Source organism: Simochromis diagramma, unplaced genomic scaffold, assembly GCF_900408965.1.
Source record: "Simochromis diagramma unplaced genomic scaffold, fSimDia1.1 OVJJ01000371.1, whole genome shotgun sequence".
In the NCBI taxonomy this organism is placed as follows: Eukaryota; Metazoa; Chordata; class Actinopteri; order Cichliformes; family Cichlidae; genus Simochromis; species Simochromis diagramma.
In genome coordinates this window covers 5,457,849-5,479,958 of record NW_024386920.1, presented here as the reverse complement: position 1 = coordinate 5,479,958, position 22,110 = coordinate 5,457,849, and the positions used below count along the sequence as shown (strand labels likewise).

The 22,110-nt window shown below is 41.3% G+C and overlaps 2 protein-coding genes and 1 long non-coding RNA gene across 4 annotated transcripts; 2 read left to right on the top strand and 1 right to left on the bottom strand.

Moving 5' to 3' along the window:
• Positions 1 to 220: 220 nt before the first annotated feature.
• Positions 221 to 10,303, top strand: mcm10 (minichromosome maintenance 10 replication initiation factor). 2 transcript variants are annotated; one of them, XM_040036770.1, is made up of 18 exons: positions 221 to 412; positions 3,628 to 3,679; positions 3,763 to 4,035; positions 4,124 to 4,339; positions 4,522 to 4,659; positions 4,766 to 4,973; positions 5,085 to 5,250; positions 5,646 to 5,813; positions 6,408 to 6,524; positions 6,598 to 6,800; positions 7,153 to 7,247; positions 7,537 to 7,650; positions 7,791 to 8,261; positions 8,574 to 8,698; positions 9,446 to 9,559; positions 9,661 to 9,806; positions 9,914 to 9,956; positions 10,048 to 10,303. In XM_040036770.1, the coding sequence occupies exons 2-18, from the start codon at positions 3,673 to 3,675 to the stop codon at positions 10,129 to 10,131; spliced, it is 2,688 nt and encodes an 895-aa protein (XP_039892704.1). In that variant the 5' UTR covers positions 221 to 412; positions 3,628 to 3,672; the 3' UTR covers positions 10,132 to 10,303. The 2 variants fall into 2 exon arrangements, with proteins under 2 accessions (XP_039892704.1, XP_039892703.1); XM_040036769.1 differs by having other exon boundaries at positions 4,519 to 4,659.
• On the top strand, positions 422 to 19,417 carry LOC120736549. The gene is made up of 3 exons (XR_005696528.1): positions 422 to 1,348; positions 15,366 to 15,373; positions 19,391 to 19,417. It is a non-coding gene; the product is annotated as an uncharacterized LOC120736549 (long non-coding RNA).
• Positions 10,781 to 19,419, bottom strand: ucmaa (upper zone of growth plate and cartilage matrix associated a). Its single transcript, XM_040036773.1, has 5 exons — positions 19,212 to 19,419; positions 16,573 to 16,632; positions 16,389 to 16,481; positions 13,956 to 14,054; positions 10,781 to 11,278 (listed from the first exon to the last, which is right to left on the bottom strand). Exons 1-5 carry the CDS (start codon positions 19,267 to 19,269, stop codon positions 11,190 to 11,192), a joined length of 399 nt encoding a protein of 132 aa, XP_039892707.1. The 5' UTR covers positions 19,270 to 19,419; the 3' UTR covers positions 10,781 to 11,189.
• Positions 19,420 to 22,110: the final 2,691 nt, after the last annotated feature.

Here is a 22,110-nt window from a genome sequence, read left to right as displayed (position 1 = left end):
AAATCTACTTCAGTAGTAGCTTATGTTGTTTTTGTGTTTTTTACTTCTAGCTCATATTAATATCTAATCAAAGAAATTACTATCTGAGCAACCACCCATTATTCTCTTTTTGTTTTTTTCTTTTTTTAAATCAGGCAAGATTTTGGGCACCTACCAGCACTCCGACAACACAACGGGGTCCTTCGTTTAGCGCCAGTTTGGATTTTCTCCCTCGCCCGGCCTGTGTGTTGTGAATTACAATGAGGTTTATTGTGTCGTTTTTATTAAATATAACCGAATGACTTGTACATCGCCACGAAAGGCTTTACTTAGGACAGTAGGCATTATTTTCGAGAGGTTGAATGTGGTCGTAACATCCGGTAAGGTGGTTTTCGGGGTGCTTGAGTGAAGGAAGACGCAAAGTTGCAAAAAGGTAAACTGTTTGTCTCATTATCTTTGACTTGGTCATAAATGAATGGAAGCTGTTTGTTTGTGTATATATACATATGCAGAATTATAGTTTTATATTCACTTGGGAAAGCGGCTGTCCATATCTTCAAACATTTATGCTCTTAGTTACTTTTTACCGGTGCAACCACTTAGTCGTTTCATTTTACATTGTAACTTATCTCCACTTTAGGCTGAACCTAGATTTTAATACTTTGGACATCTTTTCGTTTTCACATAGAATCAGTGTTAAAGCTGTTAGCGTCTTTAAAAAAACTGGGACAGGATTTTAATTGTGCTCAGTAGCTCACAGTGTTGCATTGTTCTATACTGTGCAGTAAAGTGTAATACACAATTAATTGATTTAATGTATGTAGAGGGTTAGTTACTGTTAAGTTACTGCTGCTAAAAGTGATTCTACAAGCTATTAAATTGTGCTTTGTGCTTAGTTTTTGCACAGCACTGCATAGAGTCCTGTGAAAACTGTTTTTCATATCACTGTAGTTTCAATTATTACTTGCATCGTGAAGAGATTGCTCCAACCTCTGCCGGAAAATCTGGAATTCTTTTTTATGCTAATGTGTCCCCAGCAAGGAGGTAACAGGGTGATATCTCATCAGTGCAGGAAATTGTGTTGGATGTAAAATTATCTTGCCAAGAGCTGGACAAGCTGTGCATCTACACTAGCAGTCAAAGGTTTGGACACACCGTCTCGTTTAAGGTTTTTTCTTTATTTTCGTGACTATATACATTGTAGATTCTTGCTGAAGGCATCAAAACTATGAATGAACACATGGAATTATGTAGTAAACAAAAATGTGTGAAATAATTGTGACAGACTGGCGACCTGTCCAGGTTGTATACCGCCTCTTGCCCTATGACAGCTGGAATAGGCCCCAGCGCCCCCTGCGACCTTGAAAAGGTGTGAAATAACTCAAAACATGTTTTATATTTTAGATTCTTCAAAATACCTGCCCTTTGCTTTGATTACTGATTTGCACACTCTTGGCATTCTCTTGATTAGCTTCATTTTTGAAATGGTTTTCCATTTCGGGTGATTACCTGAAATGGAAAACTCTTGAAGGACTTCCCAGAGATGCTTAGCACTTGTTGGCCCTTTTGCCTTCACTCTGTGGTCCATCTCATCCCAAACCACATTGACTGGGTTTAGGTCAGGTGACTGTGGAGGCCAGGCCATCTGGTACAGAACTCCATCACTCTCCTTCTTGGTCAAATAGCCCTTATACAGCCTGGAGGTGTGTTTGGGGTCATTGTGCTGTTGAAAAATAAATGATGGTCCAACTAAACCCAAGCCAGATGGGATGGCATGTTGCTGCAGGATCCTGTGGTAGCCATGCTTGTTCAGTGTGCCTTCAGTTTTGAATAAATCCCCAGCAATGTCACCAGTAGGGATGGGTATCGTTTAGGTTTTATCCGATACCGGTGCCAAATCGGTACTTTTGAAACGGTGCCGGTGCTTAAACGGTGCTCAAACCGGTGCTTAAAGAATGGAGAACACAAAATTGGTCCAAAAACCTCTCATGTTCAGCTGGTTTTTTGTAAAAAGATAACAATGTTAGCCTTTTCTGCAGCTATGGGGCATATATGGTATCACTCTTGGCTGGAAGCAGTGCTTAATCAATGGAAAAAACACAAACTTTGTCCAAAACCTCTCATGTTTAACTGTTTTCCACTTTTTCTTTGGTCATTTTAGCCTTTTTGGCCAGGGTGAAGGGAGTATCTGCCATCAAACAAGAAGACAGCCGCATGTAGCTATGATGATGTTTGCTAGTTCACCTTACATGCATTAATGTAATAACGTGGTTAGCCTACTCAACGTAAATTACACACGAACAACATTAAGCTACTCATGCAGAGAAGAACGGCTGCTGCCGTCATCATTTCTGCTACACTGGCAGGGCTAGGGGCCAGGACTCTCCTCTTCGGGGTTTTTGGGGGATATTGCTAACTCCGGGTCCGATAACAGGCAACCCACGCACAGTAGATGTGCTCGTTGTGAGGTCTCGCAGCAAGCTATCATACGGCGCATTTCTGGGCTTTTAAAAAAAACGCTATGCGTCGCCAGGTGTTTCATCGGATTTGAGGTGTTACCTCCTTTGACAGTATCACAGTATCAGCTTAAAGCACTTGTTGCAGGCTGCTGAGTTTGCATCTTTTGCTGTGAAGTACAGCCAGACTTTTGACCGCTTCGCCTTGGGCATTTTTAATCTGTAGCTCTGCTCTAAAAGAACGTACGTACCTGCACCCGCCTACTATCCTCAGAAACGTAAAATGATTGGCTAGAAGTGTATCACAGCTCAGGAAAAAAAAGCACCGAAATAAAGCACCGAAATGTGCGCTGCTTTTCGGTCTGGTTACTACCGTTTATGTCAGAACCGGTGCCACACCGGTACCCATCCCTAGTCACCAGCAAACTCTTCCCACACCATCACACCTCCTCCTTCATGCTTCATGGTGGGAACCATGCATGTAGAGACCATTTACCTTTTCTGTGTCACACAAAGACACGGCAGGTGGAACCAAAGTTCTCAAATTTGAACTCCTCAGACCAAAGCACAGATTTCCACCGATCTAAACAAATCTCTTCTGCTTGTTGCTTTTCCTTAGTTGTGGTTTCTTAGCAGCTATTTATATTTGATGTCTTCAGTTTAAATCTACAATGTAGAAAGTAGTAAAAATAAAGAAAAACCATTAAATGAGAAGCTGTTTTCAAAGTTTTGAGAGAGATAATATATTGGGATAAGCTCACAAAGCCTCTTGTTAAGTCTAAATTCTATATTACTGTATACATAACACAAGCATTATGAAAGATGCAGCATTCGGTTAACTTTAGAAGTTTGTAACCTTGAGAAAGAGGGTCGAAGACAGCATCTAACTTGGAGCATGACACGGCTTGTTTAACTTTGTCTTGTAAAGTCTGTAATCTCTCAGGTGGTCAGCTGGACACCTTGGATACATGAGAAACACGGCTGCTGGAGTGTGTTATCACACTTTCCTGTGTGCTGCTGTGTGGTCTGAACAGTTTCACAATTCAGTCAACCATTTAAAGAATGTGTTTTCTTGAATGTTTTTTTTCTTTGTGGAAATTACAGCCCACATCTGGGTTTTTACTGTTTTTGTTTTCTGCGGTTCTTTCTTGAGGTTCTGCCAAAGTAATTCCACATATTTGCCTTTCTGTAGGTGACCAGGTGATTTGACATCAACGACACAGTGTAATTCCTTAAAATGGAGAGTAAGTGTCTGATTTAAAGCTCACGAGAATACTGCTTTATCAGTGGGTTAAGACACAAATGAGTGCATGTGCATTTCACTCAGGTGAGGATGATCTGGATATTCTGACTGCGCTGCTGGCTGAGAGCGAGGGTATTGGCGAAGAACAAGAAAGCCAGGAGCAGGCGGACGATCTGGACGGGCTGTTTGATGAGGAAAATGACGAGGAGTACAAAGAGGGCGTCGAGGAGGAAGAGCACAATGTGGACGAGATGTTGGAGCTCTTTGGAGATGTGGATGACATCAAACAAGAGGAGAAGGACAAAGAATCAGAGGGTGACCGTGAGAACCTGAACAAGTCGAAAGAGGATTTACAAGGTTTGTTGATGTACAGTGGAGTTTAGTGGAGCTACATGCTGAGCCTGTGTTGTCAGCTTAATTTTGTTATGCATTTTTTCTTCTTCAGAGGAGTTGAGGCGGATGAAGGAGCAGATGGAGAGGTTGCAGCAGCAGCTGGAGGCCAGCCAGAAAGTCTCAGTCCCGTCAGCCTCTTCTGCCAAGACTTCAGGAAAAAACTCACCAAGTGTCACACCAGTGAGACCCAAACCTGCACCTACCCAGCAACCGACCTCCAAACTGAGCCAGGCCAGACCAGCCACTAACACACAGAAGACACCAGTAGGTAAAGAAAACAGTGATGCCAACTCCCTCTGTACTGCTCAAGCACATTGTACTGTGTCTAACCTTCTCTCTGTGCGACTGCAGTAAAGCAGTTTTTCTTGTGTATAGTTTTGTTATAGCTATAACCCACCTCATGTTTCATGAATGCTTTCTTCTTCTTTTTTTCTTCCATCCTTCCAGCAGCGTCTTCATCCACTCCAGCAAGAGCAGGAAGCCTCAAGCTCCAGGAGTCCTCTGAGTTTTCTTCTCAGCTCAGCTTTGCTGACTCATTTAAAAGCAAACCCAGAGTGGCTCACCAACCTAAACCCAGCACATCACCGGGTAAAACTCCAGTTTTTCCTTAAACAAAGTGATTGTGTCGTCACACACATTAGAGTGATGCACGTATGTTCTGTGTCTGAGTTTTTCTTGGCTGTGCTCCCCTCAGAAAGCAGAGGACCACTGGTAGAGATAAAAATCGGCAGCTCCTTCAAGCCCGTAGAGAGCATCAGCACAGCCCCTGATGCTCTGCGCTCACCTTCAGCGTCCCATAGCAGACCTGCAGCAGCTGCGTCAGCAGTGCAGCCTAAAGCTCCTTCTTATCCATCTCTTCCCAAAGACGTGGCTCTTGAGAAATATTCAGGACTGCGGCTCAGGTCAGAGCACTGAAGTGATGACAAGTTGTCAGTTGAATTAGGTTTTCTTGTTTTGTTGTTTCCCATTCCTGTGTTTTTAAGTCTTTGGCTCGGTTCTGTTTGTCTCCTCAGAAAACCACGTGTTTCTTCTAGCGAGATGGACCGTAAGATGGCTGACCGCCGTCTGATTCGACTGTCACAGTTACCGGAGCGTATGGCTCGGGAGAAGCTGGAAGACAGCGACTGGGTGACGTTTGCTGTGCTGGTCAATAAAGCCACGCCTCAAAGCAACAGCAGTGTAAGTCAGACCTTGTGGACTTTGTTTGTGCAGCATCAGTGACAGTTTCATAGAAAAATATACAAAAGAAATGAATAAAAACTCTTTGTAAAAGAGTAGTTAAGGATGAGTTTTTCTGGTTTTAATCCAGCCTTTAGGGATGACTTTGAACAGAAGTAGGATTGTTCTGCATGTACAGGAGGCAAAGAATTTTTGGTGTTTAATATATTTAAGTTGGAGTTAATTAAACCAAACTATTTCAGTATTGCTTGCATGATGCTAGGATTTGTTTTATTTATTTATTTTTCCCTGTGGGAGTCAAAAACCTTCGTGGTAGCACTAAGAAGATATTTCTATGCGGATGATAAATACATTTATCCTGTAATATTCCTGATTGAGCACTTTCTTCTCTGCAGGGCAAAACCTTTAGCATCTGGAAACTCAATGACCTCCATAACCTGGAAGTGTTTGTGTCTCTGTTTCTGTTTGGTGAAGTTCACAAAGAGCACTGGAAGACTGAGACGGGCACAGTAGTCGGACTCCTCAACCCAAACCCCATGAAGCAGAAAGAAGGATATGACGGGGTGAGCAGAAAGTCTGAAATGAATCTAATGTCGAGTCTGAGGAAAAATTATTTTCTCATTCTCAGTGATTTTGTACTTTAAAATCAGCTTCCAGTAGGAAAGACAGTCTGATATGTTGAATATTGGACACACTTGAGGCCTCCACTTAAATGTTTCTTGAGGGTCTGAGGCTCAAACCTTTTTCTTGCCTTTATGCCTTTAAATTAACATTTACACCTAATGATAAACAGATCCTCAGTCCATCTATTAATGGCACTGTGATATAAAGGTTTGACAATGTTACATTTTACTGCAAAATGTAACTCATATGTCTAAACTTTATCTCATTGGATAAAACAGATACGGGCAAAGTCTAACTTTGAGGATACAATTTGCAATTGAAAAAAGGTGACAAAAGGCAATAATGCACAATAGTCTGCACATTGCATTATTAAAGTATCGTGATTGAAATGATGGTATCGTATCATGGGCTGTCTGGTGAGTCCCACCTCCAGTAGCTAACACCCATCACGTACGTCTGTAGTGTCTGTAGTTTTTTGTACTGTAAGCTGATTTCCTTCCCAGAATATAAAACCTTGTGTGGAATGTGTGCAGGTGAGCCTGACGGTGGATCACCCACAGAAGGTGCTGCTGATGGGTGAAGCTCAGGACTACGGTATCTGCAAGGGTGTGAAGAGGAACGGAGAGCCATGCTCGCAGATAGTTAACATGGTTAGTCTGTTCTAGCGTGTTTTCTGTACCTAAATGATTATCCTGTTGCCTTAAACTTCCACCTCCTCCACAGTATGAGTGCCCATACTGCCAGTATCATGTCAAGGCCCAGTATAAGAAGATGAGCTCAAAAAGGGCCGAGCTGCAGTCGTCGTTTTCCGGAAGGGCGCCCAGTAAAGTCATGGGGAAGGGGAAGGCAGGTGGCCTGAGAGAGCGGATTTGTCAGGACGGTTTCTACTACGGCGGCGTGTCCTCTGCTGCCTGTGCCGCCTCACTGTGAGTGTGTTTTTTCCTATTGCTAAAGTTCAGGTCAGTCAGACTGTAAGAGGAAGCTCTTTCTACTTTCCCTTTACATCTACAATATAGCAAATGAAGAACAATGCAGTAAAATCAATAAAAACTTGACTCAGCTGTTTCTGTTAGTATCCTCTGCAGCAGTTAGTCATGCAGGCTGTGGTCATAGCCCTGTCCAACACAGATTCTGGCTTTAACTGGATTTTCAAATCAATAGTGTGTGCTGAAGTCAGTTTGCACAAGTTAACTGCCACCCTTACAAAACCAGGAACACAGTGTGGGACTGAAAGCATCCAAGCTGCTGCATTTTCAGTAACAAGCCTGTGTGTTGCAGGACCGCGTCCAAACCAAACAAACCCACCCAGAAAACTCTGGACAAACTGTTTGTGAGAGGCTCGGCTCAGCTCGTCAGTCAAGCCAAGAGGCTCGGTAAGGACTGCTAGATTCTCTCACACTCACAGATTTGAATCATTCCTCATGGAAGTTGATGTTTACAAGCCTGATGTCGTAGGTGACAGATATATAGAATTGCATAGGAGTATTTTTTGCTTCAAACCCTTTTTTCCTTACCCTGACTTTCAGATCTAAAAATTGTTTTGTCCTTTGATTAAAATACTGATGTAGTTTTCAATCCTGTCGGTAATTTTAGGAGAGATCGATGAACAAAGGCAGAAGGGAGTTCCCTATTTCAACTGTTTTTGCTTGTGTGTGTTTGTAGCCATGCAGTCTGGTGAAGTTGCAGGTTGCTCAGATGAATTTAAGAGCCTGATGTCAGTGCCAACACCTGGAGCTTTGCAGCTGAAGAAGCATCTCACGCAGGGCAGCCAGTCAGGTACACAACCTGCAAATCTTTTGCACTTTTTGGCAAGCTAGGTTATATTAAAGACGCGTTTGATTACAGTGTTGTGAACTCAGTCATCTGTCTCACACACACACACACACCAACGAAAAAATCTTATTTGGCATCCTCAGTTTCCAAAGAAACATCGGGAGCTCCTCTTCAGTCCATCTCGGCCTCAGACCTGCTGAAGCAGCAGAAACGGAAGCAGCGGGAGCTCCTGGAGAGCCGGCGGAAAAGGGTGGAAGAAGTTCAGAGAAGGTCGCTGCAGAACTCGGGCGGTGCGACAGGCCAAGATTGTTTAATGTCACCAAAAGCTGCTTCTGAAGTCCCCACGGCCTCCCAAAGCCCGGCGGCGCCCCACACTCCGACCCTGGGCCGAGGCTTCTCCAAGGGAGATGATATCCTCTTCTTTGATACCAGCCCCCCTCCAGTTCCTTCTCCCAGCACCCTCAACCTATCAGCTGCCAAGCTGGCTGCTCTGAAGAAGCTAAGGGCTAAAGACACAGGGCTGGTGAAGGAAGACCCCAACGCTGTGAAGAGGAAGAGGAGTGACAGCAGTGAAATCAATGCCCGAGTAGAGCGGAATCGCACCTCACCCAGTGGTACGCATTTCAGTTTTTTCCAATGTAATTCATACATCTAGATAGCTATCCTCTTTTTTTTTTTTTCTTTTTTTTTAACTTGCTTGTAAAGTTTTAAATTAAAGATAACAATAAATTGTTATTTTAGCAGTACGGTACCTCACAGGATGGCAGGATATTGTTGCCTCTGTACCTTGACTGCATAATGTTATCTTTTTGTTGTTTTTGTTGTTTGTTGTGCTGCCACAGATTCTTGGGAACACAGGTCTTTATCTTTTTATGCTGAAGTAAACTTACTGTTGCCTGTTTTATGGTTCTTTTCTTTGTCTGAAGCCTCAGCTAATGAGGAGGAGGAGCCGGTGCAGAAAAAGAAGCGAGAACAACTCGACTATGTCCAGTCAGAGGAGTTTCAGAAGATCCTGAAAGCCAAATCTCGCCACGGGATTATACTTCAAGCGGTATGACCAGTGACATTTGATGATGCATAGATGCATATGAAAAACCAAATTTAGTGCAAATTTATAAGTTTGCTGACTTACAAAGAATTGAACTTCCTCTAATTTTTATGGTAGTTTCATTTTAATGGGAAGAATCAGAACCAAAATGCCAGAAAAAAACATGTTAGTTATAGTTATAAGGTCATGGAGTGGCCTCAGCCAGTCTCCAGACTGCAGTCCTGTAGAAAACCTGTGGAGGGAGCTGAAGCTTTGAGAGTTTCTGTAAAGAGGAGTGGGCTAAAATCCCTCCTGAGATGTGTGCAAACCTGGTGACCAAGTACGACAAATGTCTTACTGGTGTAAGAGTCATGTTTTGCTTGGGGATTAAATTCATATTTCTCTTAATGACTAAGGCATAAATATGTATGTGATATGGTTGGTTGATAGTGTCTCTCTTCATTAAAATTAATCAAATATAATTCGATTCACTTTTGTTTATACAGTGCCAAATCACAGCAACAATCACCTCAAGACACTTTATATTGTAAGGTAGACCCTACAGTAATACATATAGAGAACAACACCCCCCCCCCCCCCCCCATCCCCCATCCCCCCCCATCCCCCATCCCCCATGAGCGTGCGGCCAGTTAAAAATTAGAAGGTTAATTTCTTTGGAAATGAGCAAGCTTACAAATTCAGCATGGTATCCAATAACCTTTTTTTGCCCCATTGTATATTTCTTAATGAATAGCTCTCTTTCTCTTTCAGGCGGAGTACCAGCTACAAGAGCGCTACTTCAATGTTCTGGTGAAGAAGGAGCAGATGGAGGAGAAGATGAGGAACATCAGAGAGATGAAGTGTCGGGCTGTCACCTGTAAAAAGGTACTGAGCCAGAAGTTGAATTCACCGCTGACCCAGGTGTGGTGTGGTTGTCTATCAGAAGTCACTGAAGTAAACCGTTGTTACTCTTCTGCTGGTTCCAGTGTAGTTACACCTACTTCAAGCCGGCGGATCGTTGTGTAGAGGAGAACCATGATCTGCGGTGGCACGAGGCAATGAAACGCTTCTTTAAATGTCCTTGTGGACAGAGAGCCATTGCTCTGGACAGACTGCCACACAAACACTGCAGGTAAGACAGTGGCTTTCCGACAAGGCCTGGCAGAAACACTGAAATGATGTGTACACTGTAGTGGGACTGTGGGACTCGCCAACTCATTAGTCATTTTGCCTTTTCAGCAACTGCGGTCTGTTTAAATGGGAACGAGATGGGATGTTGAAGGTAAGCTGTCACAGATTACCAATTTAAAAGTTTAAAGCACCATTTGATTGAAACAAAGTAGACTGATCACACACTTGACGTTTCGTTGCAGGAGAAAACTGGCCCCAAGCTTGGTGGAGAGCTCCTCCTGCCTCGAGGAGAGGAGCATGCCAAATTCCTCAACAGCATGAAGTGATTTATTATTGAGGGAGCAACCTATAGACTTTTATGTTTGTAATTTAAGGTTTTACCAGGCTTTCATTAGTATCAGGTCTGTTTTTAAATTTTGACATTATGTAGCTCTTGAGTGTCTGTGGTGATACCAGATGTGCTGCAAATTGGCTGATTAAAGCTGATTAAAGATTTTATATGTACAGACTGTTTTTCCCTACAAGAGAAGAATTTTGGGGGGATTTATGTGCTCACCTATATTGGCACAGAAACACCCTCTAACACGCTCCATATGTTGGTGCCAGGCGGAGCCAGGTGGCACTTACTCAATTCTTTGAGCCAATCCACATGGCTTTAAAGGTCTGAGGTGGAATCACAGTATAGAGATAAAATAAGCTTTTCTGGGGTTGAAGCTGTGTGATTAGCAAGTGCAGAGTGCCATGCCACATCATTGTGAGGCTTTTATTTTTGCTCGCTATCCCGTCGCTGCTTGTTCCCCCCCCCCCTTCTTTCTCTTCACTGAGCACTTTGTGTCTAATATTTCCACTCTGGAATGTGGGCTCCATTTCAGGCTGATGATTTCTGCAGCTCACCTCATCTTTTATTCCAAACCGCCTACCTCCCTTTAAGTAAAACTCAAAATACCAGACAGTGGAAGTGTGAGGAAAAGCACATCATTGGAAATTCATCTTTATTTGTCATTATGACTTGGATATGAAGGACAGTTTGTTGGAAAAATTAAGCTACAACTCTTATCTGGCAAAACCATTTGTGTATAAAAGGTTGGTTCCTTGCCGCTAATACAGCACATCAGGCTGAAACGACATTATATAGCTTCAATGTACAAAAGCATGCAAAATTTCTGCCCAACAATACAAAAGTTGATCTTTACAGTTTAACAATGAAGACATATATTGCACTCTTTAAGTTGTATACAGAAATAAGGTTGAGAAAAAGGTGTAGATTAAAGTGGGACAAATACAGAAACGACTTGCACTCAGAGTCGGGCTGTCACCTTCAGTACGGGGTAAAGGTTGTGGCAGTGAGAGCTGCTGTTGCCCAGCTCTCTGTGATTGAGGATGCTTAGTGGAACCAGTAGTAGCGAGGAGAGAGACCATCGTAATGAAACTCACGCAACTGCTCATTTGTCTCTCTTGACCTCTCATTAACCTCTGTAGATGGAAAAAGAAAGAAAATCATAATTAAGGCAATGCAAAGAGGCAAGCATATAACAAACTATATGTAAAATATGTTGAAAGCCACTGTGACAGCACAGTATTCATAATCACGTTGTATTCCTGCTCTACTGTAGTTTATAAAATCAAAAATGATGCTAAGTTTGAAACTAGTGATTGACACCATAAAACAATAGGGAACATTGTAGCCTGGCATGGGTGTTGTGGAAGGAAAAGACTGATGAAAGGAATACACAACCACTGGAGCAAGAAAATCAGATGCAACAGGTCTGTAGAATTTAGACTGCAAACTGTTGCGGAACATGGATCTCCTCTCTGAGTCCCAACTCTGACGGAGGGTTCTTCCTATATCATGCTATATAAATGAAACCAAATTGGATTGTTGTCAGGAGAGATATGTAACAGTCATTTGTAAAAGACGATGGCGGCAGAGTCATGGTTTGTGGCTGCATTTTACATGGGGGAACACAATCAATCATAACTGGCCTTCCCAAAGCTCAGACCTTGATAATGAAGCAGTGTGGGATAATCTTGACAGCAAATGGAACAAGAGGCAGCCAACATCCAAAAAACAGAGCTTTGGAAGATCTTTTAAGATGCCTGGAGAACTATTTCCGAAGACTACTATAAGATGTTACAGGAAAGCTGGCAAAGAGAGTTCAGGCTAAACTAAAGAATAAAGGTGGTCACATTAAATATTGATTTTTAAGCCTGTTAGAATTGTTAGACAAACTGTTTTTACCTTCTATAAAGCGCATTTCCTTTTACATGTTCAATAATTTGTTACACCTGTTTCCTATTTTGTGAGGTGGCTCAAGACTTATCAGAGTACTGTACAAACTTTTTCCAACATACAATTTTAATGCTGTACTTTAATCCTCACTCTTACTCCTCATTTTATTTTTGTACTGGCGGGAAGCAGTTCATCAAACAAAACAGATGAGTAGATGCTATCAGGTGGAGGTGACTGTAGTGGGTCATATAAAGAGGTTCTTTCAATCTATCCACTGTCTATTAGCATATACAAAAAGAACTGAAATATTCCATACATAGCCTGAAACGTGACTCTAAAGTATAATGCTTTTCATTATTAGCAGTGCCTTAAATTCTTAGCTAGCTAGGCTAGTGTTAGCAAAGCTGAGTTTTTACAGACCCTATTTACAATGAGGACAAATACTGGTGACTGCTATGCCTTAGCCTCCTAGTAGATGCGCCTATGGTATGAATTTTAAAATTCCTACATTGCTTTTTTTCCCAGTTACCACATTCCCAAGATTTTCAGAAAACCTGACCTCTTAAACTCAGCTGAGATTTTTAGTATGCTAGGTGCACCTATGGTATCAATTTGAAGCTCCGATGATGGCTTGCTCTCAAGTTATTGCATTAACAAATTTGGGAGTAGACACTGCCCACCCACGATGACTACAACAATACGCTATCAGCTTAATATGGGTGAGGGGTAAAAAACATTTATGCTACCTCTAAGTTGCATTCCTGAGTTAGGCAATTGATTCTTCTTAACTATAATCTCAACTACTTTCAGAAGCTAACAATAAATCTATCAAAAAGTGAAATTTTATGAAACCCTTGCCGCGAAAAGTAAATCACACTAACTTGATAATAATAACATAATTAACTATAGCTCATCTTTTGCACAGTATAGAGAATTTGTTGGCCCCATAGCAAAGCAATGTATGTGCTCACTTCAGAGTAATTCAGGTATTATTCAAAGTTTGGTATCGCAATATTTCTTCCATTCTTTATGGTTCACCAACTTGATTTTAAATGCAGCATAAAGTGATAAAAATGGACCGAGACATGAAAATACGAATTCTGTGTTGGCATTTGGTTGAGACCTTGTTTATCTTTAGAACTTGTTGACCCAAACCATGCAAACACCGTCTCTCACAAATAAAACCCAGTCCCATCTTTATGGTTAGCAGTTCTTAGTTTAGAAACTGTGAATGCAGTTATATCACAAGTGACAGACGACCACAGGGAAGATTGTCAGCTTGGGATCAACCACAAATAGACACTTTGATTTGGTGTGGAGTCTCAGGCACTGTGCTGTGGTTCAACGGCTCGTGGGTGCCAGAAGATCCAAACTTAATCTTTGTCCCTCAGTGTGGTCTCGACTGAGGCCTCTCATGGTGACTAACATTCAAGTAATTGTCAGTTTCCTGTAAGAGTGAGCTCAAGTTGGCTGTTGCAATATCGCCTATCTTTTCTGTTATAGTGCTTCATTAGGGGTCTCAAAGCAGATTGATGTTTCCATTACTATTTCTGTTAAATCAGTGACAATGATTCATGATTATTTGTTCTTGCATTTTTTTTACTTGAGGTGTTTTGATGATTTCACCTTCAGCACACAGAAACAATGACTTTAAGTAAGCATTTGGTATTTAATTGAAAATTCCTTTCCTGTTTTCATTAGCGCTATAAACAGGATAATAGGAAAATGTTTTCCCCTGCTGTGTATTTCCTAATTTGATGTGTTGTTGTGCAATCTCAGCAAAATGTAGACTTGAGGGAACATATCTAATAGTAGGAGTCATAGAATCACCAGATGCCGTAACGTAATTTTTGTTTCATGGTGTTAAATCGGAGCGCACAGGAACCTGCTTTAAAGAAACCAGGAGAATTCAGGTCTTACCGTCTCGGTCCTCCTCAACATAGTTCTCATATTCGTTCCTTTGTTCCTCATTGTACTCCCTCCTGCGCTCATCGGCTGCCATTTTCACCCTCTGCTCAGCTGTTGGTGATGGAAAGAGTTATTTGCTCACAAAATAGTCAAAATAGAAGGTTGTATTTTTTCACATGTTCAAAACTGTTTTAGTAGTTTTTACTTCCATGGTCTGATTCTACTGTAACCTTTCTTTTTTATTCATTTTTGATTAATCATTTTATTCCATTATTTACCTTCTAATTGGGATAAACATCTAAAATATTGTGTGAACATTATCCCAGGTACAGGTACAGCGTAGGCTCTTTATGGATTAGATAAGACTTCTAATCCATACATAGTGCCTGCAGGTCAACCGTAGCTGCAGTGTGGGAAATAATTATATTTGATGCCTTGCTGAATTTGTATTTGAAGTTTTCTCACTTAAGAAGAAATGAAGAGACTTTTTTAGTAGTTCCATTTTAATGGAGAGACACCGATAGGCTGCTGCTTGCCCATTTGCCAAATAGACCACAATCAGTCAATCAATTACACCTGTCCACAGAATCAATTCCTTCTCCACCAACATGTGCAAGACCAAAAAGTTGTTAAGGGACATGGACCTGCAAAAGGCTGCAATGGGCTACAAGACCATCAGCAAAAAGCTTGATGAAAAGGTGACAACTGTTTGTGCGATTATTTGGAGATGGATGAAATATAAATGGCCATCAGTCACTCTTGGTCTGGAGCTCCATGCAAAATCCTACATTGGGTGAAGATGATCATTAGAAAGTTTGTGGATCAGCGTAAAACTATATGGGGGAGCTTCCAAAAGATCTGAAGGCAGTTGGGACCAGTCACAAAAAACACCATTGGTAACACACTACACCATAATGGACTGAAATCTTGCAGTGCGCCCAGCTCAAGAAGGTACAGATAAAGGCCTTTGTTAAGTTTGCCAGTGAACATCTAAATTTTTCAGAGAAAGTTTTGGGAAAAGTGCTGTGGTCAGATGAAACCAAAATCGAGCTCTTTGGCATTAGCTCCACCTGCCATATCTGTGAGAGGGAAAATGCTGAGTATGACCTAAAGTCAAGCACGGAGGTGGATTATTATGCTTTGGGGGTTTTCTGCTAAGACTACATGACACTGCATTGAGGTGCCAATGGATGGGGCCATGTACAGTAAAATCTTGGATAAGAGTCTTCTTCCCTCAGCCAGAAAAATGAACATGGGTCATGGCTGGATATTCCAGCATAATAAACATAAAAAACATATCGCTAAGACAACAAAGTCTAATGTCCTCTTGTATTCTCTAACAGATTTAAAAATGGAAAAACAAAAATGGGGAAAGGGAAAAGAATAGTAGAATGCTACAGACAGCTGCTCTGGTCATAGTAGGTTAAGCAGTCATCCGACATCTGTTGGAAATATTATACGTAAAACAATCAATTTTTGCCTTTTAAGTAATTTTGAGCACAGAGACTTCTTCCTTTCAATAAAATCTGTCCTCTGTAATTGGTTGTTGTGCATCCACCTTTACTTTTCTCTCCAAAGAAAAGTCCTTTACACACACACACATAGCTGATTAGGGTTCAAATTGACTAACCTGGCAAGTAACAATATCAACCTTTTTTCCAAGAAAAGGTTGTTTGTCTGTTACTGCTACGATGGGTGGGAAAAAGTGTCATGAAAAACAGCCTGTCTCTGGAGGTCTGCCCAGAGACATGCATACTTCTCTGATAGTTTTTTCCAGTATAAAACATATAAATCAACAAAGAAAAACTTCTGGGTTGGACTGATGGTTTCAGAGCTTTTGTGCAAGTGAATGTGTTTCTGTTTAGTTAGTTTTAAGGTGTGTGAATGATGTTTATTGTACTAATTCTCAGAATGAAAGAATGGGCTTACTGTACCAAGAAACTTAGAGAATGAGCCTGCTCCAGAGTACCCTGTGACTCCTTCTGCAGCCTCCAGTTTGTGTGTGTGTCTGTGAGAGACCTAGATTTGAAAGATGCTTCTGCATGGAACACCTGCCTGAGTTTGTATCACTCTCTTTAAGTGTCCCAGCTTGCAGCCAAAACAAACTGTGTCATCTCCGATCCCAACCACAAACGAATAAGCCAACAGTCACACAAAGAATATCTATGGAACGCGCCATAATTGAGTGTGGCCACATCAGCGACTCAAGCAGGGCCAAGGAGAACTAAACCACATGTAGCACTGAATATAAATCAACACACTCCCCACTCCCAGACCACACCAGCCAAACAGCGCAAAGGCAGTCAATTCTTCAGCTTTTCAGAAATAGCCATTCTTCCTCCAAAATGACTACAAAACAACATGCAGACAGCCCTAAACAATTTCCTCTTGGTGGCTAGCCTTTGTTTTAAAGTGGATGTGTAAAATATATGGTGTGCAGCATACCTAGGAACTCGTAGTATCGGACTGAGCGCCGATTGCGGCGTTTGAAAAAGTTGGAGGCGTCTGACTCGGGCATAAAAACCTGCTGTGCAGCACCTAAAGGTCAGAGGTCATAAGTTCACAGCTGCATGAGCAGAAATGTAAAGAATAATTTACTGGAAGTAGCTTGAAGGATAAAAAGTCATACCTTTAGCATCTGATGCTTTTGAGTCATCCCGTACTGCTGCACCTTCCACCAGGCTGAAAACTAAAGGTGAGGGGAAAATATTTTATCTCATATATATATATATATATATATATATTAGGGGTGCAACGATATTCGTATTGATATTGAACCGTTCGATACAGTGCTTTCGGTTCGGTACGCATATGTATCGAACAATACAACATTTGTAATTTATTTTATCAACTTTCCTTCTGACGATGCTGTCTGTGTTGAGCGCTCAGTGAATCTGTGTTCGACTACTCCGCCTAGGCTGCACTGTCGAGCGCAGATCCACTGAGCGCTCAACACAGACAGCATAGTCAGAAGGAAGAGCGCAGGGCAAGCTAGCGAGACAGAAGTTAAGCTCTCCTTGCAAGATGGACCTCCCCCACTCTCATTCAGATCTGGCGTTTGGAATTATTTTGGTTTTCATGTGACGTATGACTCTGAAGGTAAGCGAGTCATGGACTAAAGTAAAACAGTATGTTGGATGTGCCATGCAATGCTCAATTACATTGGTGTGAACTAGTGTGTTAGCGCAGTTAGCTCGTTAACGTGTTTGCCGTCTAGCCCCATGCACGGAGCGATCGGCGGTAGCTCGTTAACGGAGATTTGCCGTGTTGTGGGGTTAAGGTCATTTCAACGAGATTAACCTGAAAGCACTAGTGGGAACACAACGAATATGACTGCACATTTACGCCGACATCATCCTAGTGCAAAGACAAGTGGAAGCAGACAAAAAAAAGCAAGCATGCTACTAACTTTAGCCGAGTCATTTAGACAGCTGTTAGCACATGATTCTCCTTATGCTGCTGAGAATATAGCCCAGAAGAAGCGGATAGTATAGCTTTTATTTTGGAAAGAGACATTTCTCTGTAATAAACTCTCTTTTCCAAAGATGAGTGATTCCTCAATCAGATACAGGGCTTGCAATATCGCTAGCCCGACGTCCCGGAGCTAGCGATTTTTTTCAGTCGGGCTACCAAAATCTATCTCTTCCCTGCCCGTCGGGCTATTGTAGGAAAAATATATGTCAATGCTTTTGCATTCTTTCAGAAATGTAGCTGGGTAATTATGTCATTGGCATCGGTGAGCCACTGTCAATATGTGACATATTGAAGTCGCGTTTGAATTTGCGCTTGTTTTTTTGCTTTCACTTTGCAATCGTGCGAACTGTGTATAGAGAGCAACAGCACTGATCTGTGAGTGATGATAATTTGTGCACCAATTCCTCTGACATCGTCTTATTAATCGTTAGCTTACTATGCAAACATGACAAGTGAAATCTCCCCCAGCAAGCTTAAACATGTGAGAGGTTGATCGCGCAGAGAATCGCTGAGCTTATGTGAGTGAGCGTGTAAAAGCATTTCAGTTCTGCTGAGCCAAATAAGACAGGTCAGGGTGAAGAAGTGACAGCCAAAGAAAAGCTTACCACAAAACGGAGAAGTTATGACAAATCAGACTATAAGGCAAAAAGAAAGTGCAGCTTTATGGTTTCATGGACAAAAGAATTTCTGTGGCTGCAATATGATGAGCTAAATAACCAGGGCTGCACATAAGTGGTCCGCAGGTGCGCATTCGCTGTCAAAATAAAAAACACGCACAAGGGTTAGGGTTAAATTTAAAAACTGTACTTTTGAGTTAAAATATATATTTATAATTTTAATAAATGACAAATTAAAAAGGCATGAACATTTTTTTTGTATCGAAAAAATATCGAACCGTGACACCAAAGTATCGAACCGAACCGAACCGTGAATTTTGTGTATCGTTGCACCCCTAATATATATATATATATATATATATATGCTTTACACATATATATGCTTTACACACACACACACACATACATATATATATATATATATATATATATATATATATATATATATATATATATATATATATATATTCACTTCATGTGGAAGAGCTTTTCATTCTCTAAGTCTTTAACTGCAAATCTTTAAATACAGCTTCAAATACAGCCCCTCCACTGTGAGTATTCCTTGAACAAAAGCTTACTGGTGGATAGCCGTGGGCACAAAACTAACGACGGATCTGACATGTAAAAAATACAGATGTTTCCATGAGGCAGTTTTGTGCAGCACTGAGTGTAAAAAAAACAAACTATGTAGATTTTGAATCAAAATTCCATTTCACAAATTTGTCATGTCTTCCTCTGTGCTGTAGTTTAGTGTAGCTTGCTTCAGATTAGATCAGTTTCTTATTATACGCATCTAAGCCACACCACATTTTTCAGTGATTGGTCTCATAAAAATCATGCCTCACTGTGTCCTCAGCTATCACAAAGGGGCCAAATGGAAGAAAACTCTTTTTTTTTTTTTTTACCTTGGGTGCCAAACCTAAGCATTTAACCATACATACTTGCCTGTCCCAACTGAGAAAATATTAAAAAATAAAAAATAAATAGAAATAAAAATACATTAAAAATATATATTTTTAATATTTTAAAATTGTTCCCCAGTCAACCCAACACAATGCATCAGTGCTTTGTACCCTCAAAGCTACTCTTGTTTTTTCTACCCTGAAGATGTTGAATCCAAAAGTTACTCTTCCACTCCCCCCACTCTTTTCCCCACCTACCAAGACAAGGTACTCACAGGTAATGACAAAGAGGGTGGTGAGAACAGACAAGACAAAGACTCGAGCCCAGGACATCTTGAAGGTAAAAGGCAGAAGCTCCACTGGACTTCACAGCACACCTAACAGAGTTCAAGTGAGTGAGGATAGAAGGATGAAGCAGGGAATGGTGGAAGATGAGAGAGAGGTGTGGAGGGAGGAAGCGAGTGGGAGGAGAAAGGAGGAGGTGAAGCTTTACAGAGGGAGGGAAGATGCTGGAATTTCAGTTCCCCAGGGGAGGAGATGACGGAGAAAGCAAGGAGGGAAAGAGGAGAGATAAACTAAAAAGAAGAGAACAGCTAAATAGAAATCAAGATTAAAAAATACTTTTAATACAAAATTAAAATTAAAATCATAATCCTTTTTTGATGTGACCATCCTTTGCATTTAAAACTGAACTAAACTCCTCATACCATTTTCAAAGGTTTTTTTAATGTAGTTGGCAGGCAGTGTTGTTGTCATTTTTGCACATTAAAGTACAGATCTGCTGCAGGAGGCAACTTTCCCCTCACTGAAGACAGTTATTTAAGACACGTCAGCCTGCTGGAACCAATCACAAGCCTTCCTGATGGACAACAGTGCAAGTTTCTGAAGTGCCTGAAAGTTTTTTGCCCTGCACATAATGCATATTCAGTCCTTGCATTTTGTGGGTAAATCCGTCCATGAAGCCAGATAACACACACCAATTAGTTAAACTGCAGGAATGTCTTAAAGACATAAAGACCTGGATGGCCGCTAACTTTCTGCTTCTTAATTCAGATAAAACTGAGGTTATTGCACTCGGCCCTGAAAATCTTAGAAATATGGTATCTAACCAGATTCTTACCCTGGATGACATTATCTTGGCCTCCAGTAACGCTGTGAGGAACCTTGGAGTCATTTTTGACCAGGACATGTCCTTCAACGCACATATTAAACAAATATGTAAGACTGCTTTCTTCCATTTGCGCAACATCTCTAAAATTAGAAATATCCTGTCTCAGAGTGACGCTGAAAAACTAGTTCATGCATTTATTACTTCCAGGCTGGACGACTGTAATTCATTATTATCAGGATGTCCAAAAAACTCACTGAAAAGCCTTCAGCTAATCCAAAATGCTGCAGCAAGAGTCCTGACAGGGACTAGAAAGAGAGAGCATATTTCTCCTGTTTTGGCTTCCCTTCATTGGCTTCCTGTTAAATCCAGAATTGAATTCAAAATCCTGCTCCTCACATACAAGGTCTTAAATAATCAGGCCCCATCTTATCTTAATGACCTTGTAGTACCATATCACCCTATTAGAGCGCTTCGCTCTCGCTCTGCAGGCCTACTTGTTGTTCCTAGAGTATTTAAAAGTAGAATGGGAGGCAGAGCCTTCAGTTTTCAGGCCCCTCTTCTGTGGAACCAGCTTCCAGTTTGGATTCAGGAGACAGACACTATCTCTACTTTCAAGATTAGGCTTAAAACTTTCCTTTTTGCTAAAGCATATAGTTAGGGCTGGACCAGGTGACCCTGAATCCTCCCTTAGTTATGCTGCAATAGACGTAGGCTGCCGGGGGATTCCCATGATGCATTGAGTTTTTCCTTTCCAGTCACCTTTCTCACTCACTATGTATTAATAGACCTCTCTGCATTGAATCATATCTGTTATTAACCTCTGTCTCTCTTCCACAGCATGTCTTTCATCCTGTTTTCCTTCTCTCACCCCAACCAGTCGCAGCAGATGGCCCCGCCCCTCCCTGAGCCTGGTTCTGCCGGAGGTTTCTTCCTGTTAAAAGGGAGTTTTTCCTTCCCACTGTCGCCAAAGTGCTTGATCATAGGGGGTCATATGATTGTTGGCTTTTTCTCTGTATCTATGAAGCGCCTTGAGGCGACGTTTGTTGTGATTTGGCGCTATATAAATAAAATTGAATTGAATTGAATCTCTGAATTAAATTATGAAACCTACTTCTGTTTTGCCCACTTTGCGTTGTTTGCAGCACATACTGATTTTCCGATCTCACAAAGGAGCTAGTAACTGCTAACTTTGTGGCTAACTTTGGGCTTTTAATTTCTGCAGCTAACTGCCTGCTGTGGTTAGAAACAAGGTTGATGGCAGCAGGAAGGCTAAACTGCCCCAGAGCTGCAGAAATCAAAAAGATGCTAAACTGTTGCATACATCAGTAGAACCTCTGGTGTTGGTGATCAATGTGTGTAGATTTGGCAAACAACTACTTTCACATTAGGAAAAAAAACAATCATCTGACTCAGTGTAAATCTAATACCACTGATTAAAGTGTGTGAATGGAATCCTCATCACTTCACAGTTTTCAAAGAGGGAGTTGGGATGGAACATAACCCGAGGAAAAGCCAGAGAAAACCAGCTACTTTTGTGACTGCTGGAAGATGTTAAATAATAAAACTGGGAGCCAGAAACACAAGCTTTGTTCCATAGGAATATCCCTTACCTTAAACAGCTTCATGCTTTGAGCCACAACTGAGCCCAATCAAGGCCTTATTTTAGATTCATTGGAGCCCTAACATTCGTGAACGTGGGAATCAAAACTCTTCCTGCAAGTCAGTTGCCCTTTGTTTCTCTAGGTGGATGAGTTCATACAGCCTCTGCTTTTCCTACAGATAACTGTGTTTGTAGTTTAAGGAGCTTGTAGCAAAAGGTAAATACTGAAATTTTCTATAAATCATATGAAATAAAGCATAATAGACTTTTTTAAAATGGCACTTTTATAACTGTTGTCTTAACAAACCACCCACTGCACATTTTTCTCTTTCTATGTACTGCAGAGGAATGGTTTATTTCAGGAGCTTCATTCAGGTTTCAGAATGCATCACAGTACAGAAACAGCCTTAGTGAAGGTTACAAATGATCTTCTTATAGCCTTTGATAGTCGAGTCATCTCTGT